The sequence below is a fragment of the Mus caroli genome, chromosome 19, assembly GCF_900094665.2.
Source record: "Mus caroli chromosome 19, CAROLI_EIJ_v1.1, whole genome shotgun sequence".
Lineage (NCBI taxonomy): Eukaryota > Metazoa > Chordata > Mammalia > Rodentia > Muridae > Mus > Mus caroli.
The window spans coordinates 31,233,439-31,241,810 of NC_034588.1; the positions used below are offsets into that span (position 1 = coordinate 31,233,439).

General features: G+C 41.4%; 1 protein-coding gene across 4 annotated transcripts in view; it reads right to left on the minus strand.

Annotated features, from left to right (window-relative positions):
- Positions 1–902: 902 nt before the first annotated feature.
- Positions 903–8,372, minus strand: part of Slc16a12 (solute carrier family 16 member 12) — a 79,007-nt gene continuing 71,537 nt past the window's right edge. For all 4 annotated transcript variants that reach the window (XM_021151692.2, XM_029472553.1, XM_029472554.1 and 1 more), the window contains 3 exons: positions 7,319–7,898; positions 4,983–5,242; positions 903–3,437 (listed from right to left, as the gene is read on the minus strand). In XM_021151692.2, the coding sequence (XP_021007351.1) occupies positions 3,175–3,437; positions 4,983–5,242; positions 7,319–7,898 (1,103 nt within the window). In that variant the 3' untranslated portion in view covers positions 903–3,174. The remainder of the gene's footprint in view (positions 3,438–4,982; positions 5,243–7,318; positions 7,899–8,372) is intronic.

Genomic DNA, 8,372 nt, shown 5'->3' on the forward strand with positions numbered 1-8,372 from the left:
TAGTGGAGACTCTCTGAGTCAGCTCTGAAATCCCTCCACCCAGCTCACTAAGTTCCCACTGGCGGGTAGCCACCACACCAGCCCCACGCTTCAAAATTCCCATGGCCTTTGGGGGGGGCACTTCTTGCAAATCCACCCTTTGCCACCATACCTTTCTTTCTTGAACCCAGTTGAGCCATCGCATGAAGGAAAACACTACACAAACTTAGTTCAGAATCAATGGTAAATCAGCCGCTGGGGCAGCTAACATCCTAATTTATAAGCCATTCTAAATTAAATCTTCCGGTAGCGAATCCAAACGGATCTGTCACCTGAAACAGGGTCTTCACTATCTACTTTTTTTTCTCCATCTCCGGCCTCCATCCCACTCTCTTCTCCACCATTCCCCTGTTGGACCTGGAAGTCCCGCCTACTTGCCCAGTGATTGGTTTCTTTATTCATTAGAAGGGTCACGTGAAGTCCTGAGTACACGCGTGGGATCCAGGGAGCTCCTCTTGGGGAAGGTGAATTAGCATCAAAATACAAACAGTACCAGGGCTGTGCACAGCAGAAAGATGCCTAATCCAATGGAAAATCTGTTTTCAAATGGCTTTTTGAATCCACATAAGATGACCTAAACAGTCACAATAAGAAGGATGCAGACAGCATCCCTGCTCTAAAGTGTAATAGCTAATGATCTTTGAGACCCAGTACCCCAGTTTCCACCTCTCCAAGACGATGATGGCTTAGGTTAATATAGGAATTAAGTGGAAAGGCATACAGGAAATGTTTATCATTTTATATATAGTGTTCTGGAAGGACTCAGTGGAGGATTTAGAGTTTTGTGAATCACATTAGCCATGTCTTAACATGATCTGGATAGTCCCACTCCCCAACCTGTCCAAATTCCTTGTCTGAAGAAAATAAAACAATTGTTCCAAATACATGTCTATAAATCCATTTTATTTTGCCTTTGAACTAGGAAAACATTAGTCTACAATCTGATTCATTCATAAAATTCTAATTTAAGCAAAATTAAGAATGGCACATTGAAACGTTAGATATTGTCTTGTTTTCCTACTTAGTTACAAAGGAGAACTTACAATTGGGTGAAAAAATATTTAAGGCATAGAATCATTCCTCTACAGGTTTATTCTCGATTCCACAAAATACCCCATTCCCACGTCTTCCTTAGCTTTGGAACCAACTGTTTAAATACACGGAGATATTGTTTTAGTAACATGTTGTGCAGATGACCAAACTGTAAACTCTAAGATCTACAGTGTTTCTTACTGGTTCTTCAAAAATGTTGTCCCAAGATAGTTAGAAGGCAAATTTATTGCATGTATAAAGTCAAAAGATCTAAAATGTTTTTATATCAATTTTAAAACCCTTGATCACTATCTATTTTTTCATAAGCACAATAGAGAAATTATATTATAGAATCCCACAAAATTTATAATCAATGCTTTAAAAACATACAAATAAGAGTAATTATTTTTTAAAAAAAAATCATTTTTATGATTAAAAAAATGTCTTTTAAGGTAAAGTGCTATTCCAAAACAAGTATTTTATTTTAACTTTGAATTTTTTAAAGATGTACTCAAAGTATTTTTAAAATTTCAAATCACTAAGTGAATGGATTCAAAACTAAAGTCCTAGGCTGAGTAAAGACAGAACATTCAAATTTTTCTGTGAAAAGCTACAATGGTCTAGTATCAATTTCTCCATCAGATCAAGCCAGAGTCTCGTTATGAAAGCAATATAGCAACCTAAAGATATTCAGTTCAATGAGAATTCAGCCACTTCGGCCATTCCTCAAAACTTGTGGAATTTCTCCCAGCACTGTGTCTGGCTAAAGCCACTCTGGGACCTCTTGGTGACAGTAGGTTACATGGCCTTTGAGATCAAAATGTTCCTGTGACTTGTATTTAATCTCTTGAACAATCAATAAAAAAAATCCTTTAATTATGTAACTTGTCCTTCTTTGCAGATTGAACATGACTGGGGATTCAGGAATCTTCATTGTGTGGATTTGAAAACAGCTGGAGATAAGATGGGGGAACCACTCTTCTTGTTTTTCTCCTTGTCCTCTCCTCTGATCTAAAAATTCAGAAAGGATTCCAAGTACCAAGAAAGTCTGGCTTTCGAGAAGGAGCAGATGCTTCCAAGCCAATGAGTCAGATTTATAACTATGATCTAGCAAGAGACACTGTGAGCTCCGAAGGCCTTGTTTAGAACATCTGTATGATAAGAAAACCCCCAAGCCCTCTTTTGGATAATGCTGAATCTAATGACTGCTTTGTAAAGAAGACTCCCACCAGATACCTGCTGACTCAAGAATTCAATTACTGCTCAATGGGAACACTGTCAACATTTTTCTGTTCCTAAAAGGAATGTGTCTACAGTTCAAACTTGAACTTTTTTTTTTTCTGAAGAAAAAAAAAAAAGCTGAGGATTTCTGGTGTGTTACAATCCCTTCAGAAAAGATGGAGCAGTTATTCCACCATTGAATGAGTTATGTTACATTTAGAGTCAGTATGTGGGGTAGTGACAGAGGTGCGTGTTGGGGGCACAGTCTGAAGAAAAGAGCTTCCTGTTTCAACAAGACAGTTTCAAATCAAATATTACCGCCAGCCACCCTCTAAAGTCCATTCCAGCCATGGTGTTTGATGATTCTTGGGTCTCTCAAAGTGATGCCCATTGGAAGAGGCAGGGAACTGATGAGAGAACATCTGTTGTACACTAATCATTATCGTTCAAAGAGTCTCAAGAACTTCTTTGCCACTCTAAAAATTGAGGCACTCTGCCCTCAAGCCACCTCTGCATCTCCACTGCCAGCATACTCACTGCTTCCATTCAGAATGAGGTGGTGGGGCCAATTTTGTGATGACAAAACCCATTCTCAATGGCCTCTGCCTTGGAGTTGCCCCGAAATACAGCTAATCCCATAAACTATGCCCTGACTTTCCCCTGGAGCTAAGTAAGTACAAATCCCAAATGAGAAAACTCCAGGCTACTCCAGATTTCTTTGTTGCTCATTATTTTCCCCCATATAAATATGTTAGCAAAACAGTATTAATAATTTACTTGGGTGGTGATACTCTGTCAAAATAAAATATTTCCAGACCGTGAACAACCTGGTGGCCTGGGGTCCACCAGCCTTGAAGATTCCCAGGGATGAGGGCACACAGGTCACGTGAGGTTGCAACCAGACCTGGCTTTAGGCAGGGGTTCCTCATCTTTCTGATCTAACTCCCTTGCTACAGAGTAGGCCACTGATCCATTGGTCCACAGTTGCAGCTTGGGATCTGAGTCTTTGACCGGGAAAGGCACTTGTGTTCTCTTCATTCTCTTGACAATTCTAGCGAAGCCAAGCAGGATGGAACTAAATATCATGGCAAATCCACAGAGAAGGAAGGCTGCAGTGTAGCTGCCCGTCGTGTCCACCAGCCATCCTACAGCAAAAGCAAAACCACGGTGCTGAACTAAAAATTCAATTACCGGATTAGCCACTCTCAAATTTAATCATTTGCCAGGAGAATCTCCCTAGACTACAGCACACCATCACTGATTTGAACAAAAAGCAGATGGCCTAAAGATATCTTGCAGCAACCGAGAAATAAATAAATTAATAATTGTTATTAAGTGAAGGATTTAAGAGAGTCCTCTGTCTTTGCTACTCACACAATAAGTATTAGTGATTATTAACTCCATGAAATCTGGTTAAAAAGATGAAGGTTGTATTTCATAGTCTGTAGCTTTAAACATCATTCAAATTATTGAAGTTGGGATCATTGATATAGGGGATAAGTGGACATACAAAATGCTAACAGGATTCCCGGAACCCACACACTACTATAAGTAACCCAATAGAATTCAGTGCAGTATCCAGTTGTCAATGGAAGACTGATTTCAACCATACCTTATTTGAAAATTTGGACTCTCAGACATGCTTCTTGGCCTTTTGGTTAAGATTATGCGCACAACATGATGTTGTGTGTTGTTTTACATGCATATACTGGAGGCCACAATCTATAATTTCATATTTATTTTTATTTCTGTTGCTATTGCAGTATATCAATCCCAATATCTATGCCGATCACAAAATGTGAGGAGCACTGTGTTTTGTGATAGGAAAATATGGGTCACAAGGATCAGAGAATTGGTGGGTAAAGTTTTACTCTGGTAGGCAATTGGTTTGTAGTTGACAAGGAACAACTATAGATTTTTCCTCAAAATATTTGTATGTGGAGAAAATCCACCAGGAAAGTATACAGCTTCACTTTTCACCCACTTCAAATCCAAAAATCCAAGTGGAATAGAAAAATTAATTCTCACTTTACAGTTTCCCATGATCCATACCCCCTGCACATATTCTTGCTATGGTCTGATTTGTATGTGGATTTCTGTAGGGACAAAGTAGTTACTTTGCATTAAGATAGAATCTTAATTTCCTCTATTGTAAACCTCTAGGTGGTATTCTCTAAAATATGCTATAGTCATTATCTGTTTGCATGAAAACTTGACCATTACCAACATTTGGTATGTACAAATGATAAGGAAAGAATGCAGAGAGAGCCCTGCCCTCCACCTGGCTCTCTGTGTCTTTATACCTTCACGTCTCCTTTAAGCCTCATTACCCACTGCTCTGTTTTGGTAGCAGACTTCCTTCTGATGGTGCCCTACTTACTTACAACTGGAGCAAATGTTCTATCCTTTTACTTCTATCTTTAATATAAACTGGAACCAAGACCCTAACTTGGGACTTTCATTTTCCATGCAAGCTACCATCCTTACTTGGTTGGAAAAAGATTCTAAAGGCAGAATGTGGGTAGGACCATAGTTCTTTGGTCCCTTTTGCATTCCTACAACCTTTCATCCTTTCCTGACTCACTTGGAAGCTTTTTCTTATTTTTGGTATATGAGCTGTACACAGAAGTGTGGGTTCAATTCCTCTACATCAGTATGATGACAGTGGCTAGTAGACTTTGAAAACTTACCTGCAATGGGTGGGCTCACCAAGTATGGCACTGCATGAAGGAAGTAGACCACGCCAAGTGCTGACGACAAAGAGGTGGTCCCTACTATCTCTGCAGTCACTACCGGGATCAAGGTAACGTAGGCCCCATCAAAGTAGCCAAAGGTACAAGAGAAAGGCACAAGAAGGGGGAAGGTTTGAAGCATTGGAAGACACAGATAGCACAGCCCATCTAGTGCCACGGCAAAGAGGTAGCAAACATATCGGTAATTCTTCAGACACCTACAAATGTGAAGAGCCATAATGAGTATGGGACACCCAGATTCCATAAAAGAGATATTTGAACAGAGCCAAGCAACTGTAAACACCGCAGCTGTATGTACCTTCCTATTTGTGTTATCTTATACACACACACACACACACACACACACACACACACACACACACAAGCACGCATGTGTGTGAATATGTGAGCATATGCATTAGCTACCATGGAGGCCATATTGGATTCCCTGGAACTAGAGTTACAGGAAGCTATGAGCTTCTCAGTGATGGTGCTAGGAACTGAACTCCATTCCTCTGCAAAAGTATCAAGTGTGCTTTACTGTTAGCACATCTTGCCAGCTCCTGTTATCCTCTGATTGTTCTACTGGCATATATACATGAATGTATGTCTGCAGGAAGCATAGTATGGTGTTGCTCTAATATGTACAGGATTGCAATGTCACTACCTGCGTAACTCTAATGTAAAATCCTTTCATCATAAAATGAGACTATCCACCTCAATATATGTAAACCTGAGGCCACAATTTTCTAGGCAGCTACCATAGTGAGTGCTTCAAGATAAGGTTGTCACTGGTGTTGAGCACATCTTGCAAGCTGAACAGCCCAAGCAATCACACATTGCTGAGACTGGATATGAAGACAGTAAAAAGAAGTGTAAGAGTGACAAAGGTCTGTCTGATCTAGGATAAAGTCCTACATCCAGACTCCCGCAGTGGTCTTCCACTCCATTTCCTCTCTGAAACTCCACCTCCATCTATAATACCAATTATTTCCAAGATGGTAGAATGCCAGCTCTGCCTTTTTGCAAATGCTTCCTCTCAAAATCCTCCAACATCGACTTGACAGATGGAGGCCCTGGAGAATCTCAGCAGTAGATGATTTTAACAAGGGGTAGAACTGGCACAAGAATTTAGGTCTTGTGCCTAGCCACGCCTCCTTCGGCTTACAAGTTGCTTCTCCCTGAGTCAACATTGTGCAACGGACATCGCCCCACCCTTCCTCCTTCCTTTGTCTTTAATTTAAAAGGTGGGAAGTGCTGGGGCATGGCTCAGTGAGCTTGTCCAGCACAGGAGTTGCTGCTTTTATCACCAGCGAGGCACAAAAGAAAACAAGTGGAATCTGTCCTAAATATTATATTAATAATGCTAGAGAATCCCAGTCAGATCCTGATTAACGACTAAAGTGCAACTTGAGAGAGGCCATTAGATGATAGCTCTCTTAGCTCATGACTCAGACATAAGTAATTCCTCACCCAAGGTGCCATCCAAAGTCTTCAATCCAAACAGGTAATTAATTACTTGCTGTAGAGTTCCTATAAATCCAGTCTCTAAGCATACAATCTCATGAAAGTATTCTAGTCCCACACTGAAATCTAAGTGTGTGGCTAATGGCATTGTGTGTCATTGCACCTGACCCTTCCACCTGAGGGGTGGGGTGAGGTCCTCTTTCTGCTACTAGTTAATCCCTGGGACAATCCAAAATGTGTTAAGACCACAGCAGACAAAGAGAGCAGTTTTCGCAGTAGAAGACTAATTTGCTTTAGGCTGGAATCACATTTGCCATTAGGACTTTTAGTTGTCCTCCTCTGTGAAGTTCAGACAGACATACAACCTAGACAGCCTAGAACAAGAGTGGACAAACTAGGAGCACATCTAGCTTGCTATCTGTTTGTGTGACTTACCTGGTTAGTTGGTTGGCTTGTTTCATCGTAAATGGTTGTAAACCGAAATAAACAAAACAAAACAAAAAAACCTAACCTTGGGTGAAATATAGAAATAGACATTTCAGTATGCATTGATACTCATCAGAACACATCTGCTCTCATGTTGATGGCAGTCCTATAGAGTTATGACAAATATTATATCTTCTACAAAGCCAAGCAATGTTTGCTCTATGTGTCCCCATATATAAAAAGTTTGCCAACATCTGATCTATAAGAATCAGCAAGAAAAGCCTCCTTTAGATACCAAAATTACCCTCCAAATGTAGATGTGTGACAAAGCCAGGTCAGGGAAAACTCGGCACTTAAAGCCTCCTAAGAGAAGCCAGTTGCGTTTTTTCCCCGGACTTTACCTTCTGTCAGTTAGCCAGCCAAATGTGATGTTGCCAACAATATCGATCACCCCAAGGATGGACATGAGAAAAGCAGCTTGATGGTGGCTCACTCCGACACTCAAAGCATAAGGCACCAGGTACACAAAGAGAGGGCTGCAGCCGTAGGCCATGAACAGAACAGAGACAGCCAACACGACGAAGTCTGACATCAGTAAAAAACCGTATTCCTGCTGCAAGGAGCAGCAAAGACGGGTCTCTGTACATTCTTTGGTCAAAGGTGAATAGAGAGATGCTTGCTTACAGTCTTCTCTCTGAGATTCACGGTTGTGATTCTTCTCTGGGACTGATCGGTCCTCTTTAAGGGTAATTGGACGCATCAGAGCGCCGCAGACGCAGAGATTCAGAACGAACCCGCCAAGAATGAGCAGTGCTCCTCGCCAGGAAAACTGTTCAATGAGGAGCTGAACGACAGGAGCCAGGATGAAGGTACCAATGCCACTGCCTGACATGGCAATCCCATAAGCCAGGGCTTTCCGTCTGCTGAAATACTTGCCCACCATGGCAATTGCCGGAGAGTAACAAAGTGCAAATCCAAGACCTGGGAAACAGAGAACGCCGTGAATGGTGGTTCACCGTGAGCGGACGAGAGCAGACAGTGGGAAAAACGGATGAATGAGACTGAAGAGAATCTGATCTTCCAGGAAATCCCTTTAAAGCTGTTTGTGTACCCAGCTGAAAAATTAATCTTCCTGCCATTCTTTCGTAATTTGCAAACTACAGAGAGGACTTCTGTGACTTTTTTCCTTAGGAAGAATACACTAAAAGAAATCTTTTCTCAAAGACATGAAGAACTTGAAAAAAAATCACTACTCAAGCTAAGCTGGAATTTCCCAGCAAAATCAGGGACATGCTGAACAAAGAAACTGACAACCCCCCACTCCTTTCCATACATCCTCTCTGTCTCTCTGTCTCTGTCTCTCTGTGTGTGTGTATGTCTCTCTCTGTCTCTCTTCCCTCCCTCTCTCCCTCTCTCCCTCCCTCCCTCCTTCCCTCTCCCTCCCTCCCTCTCTCC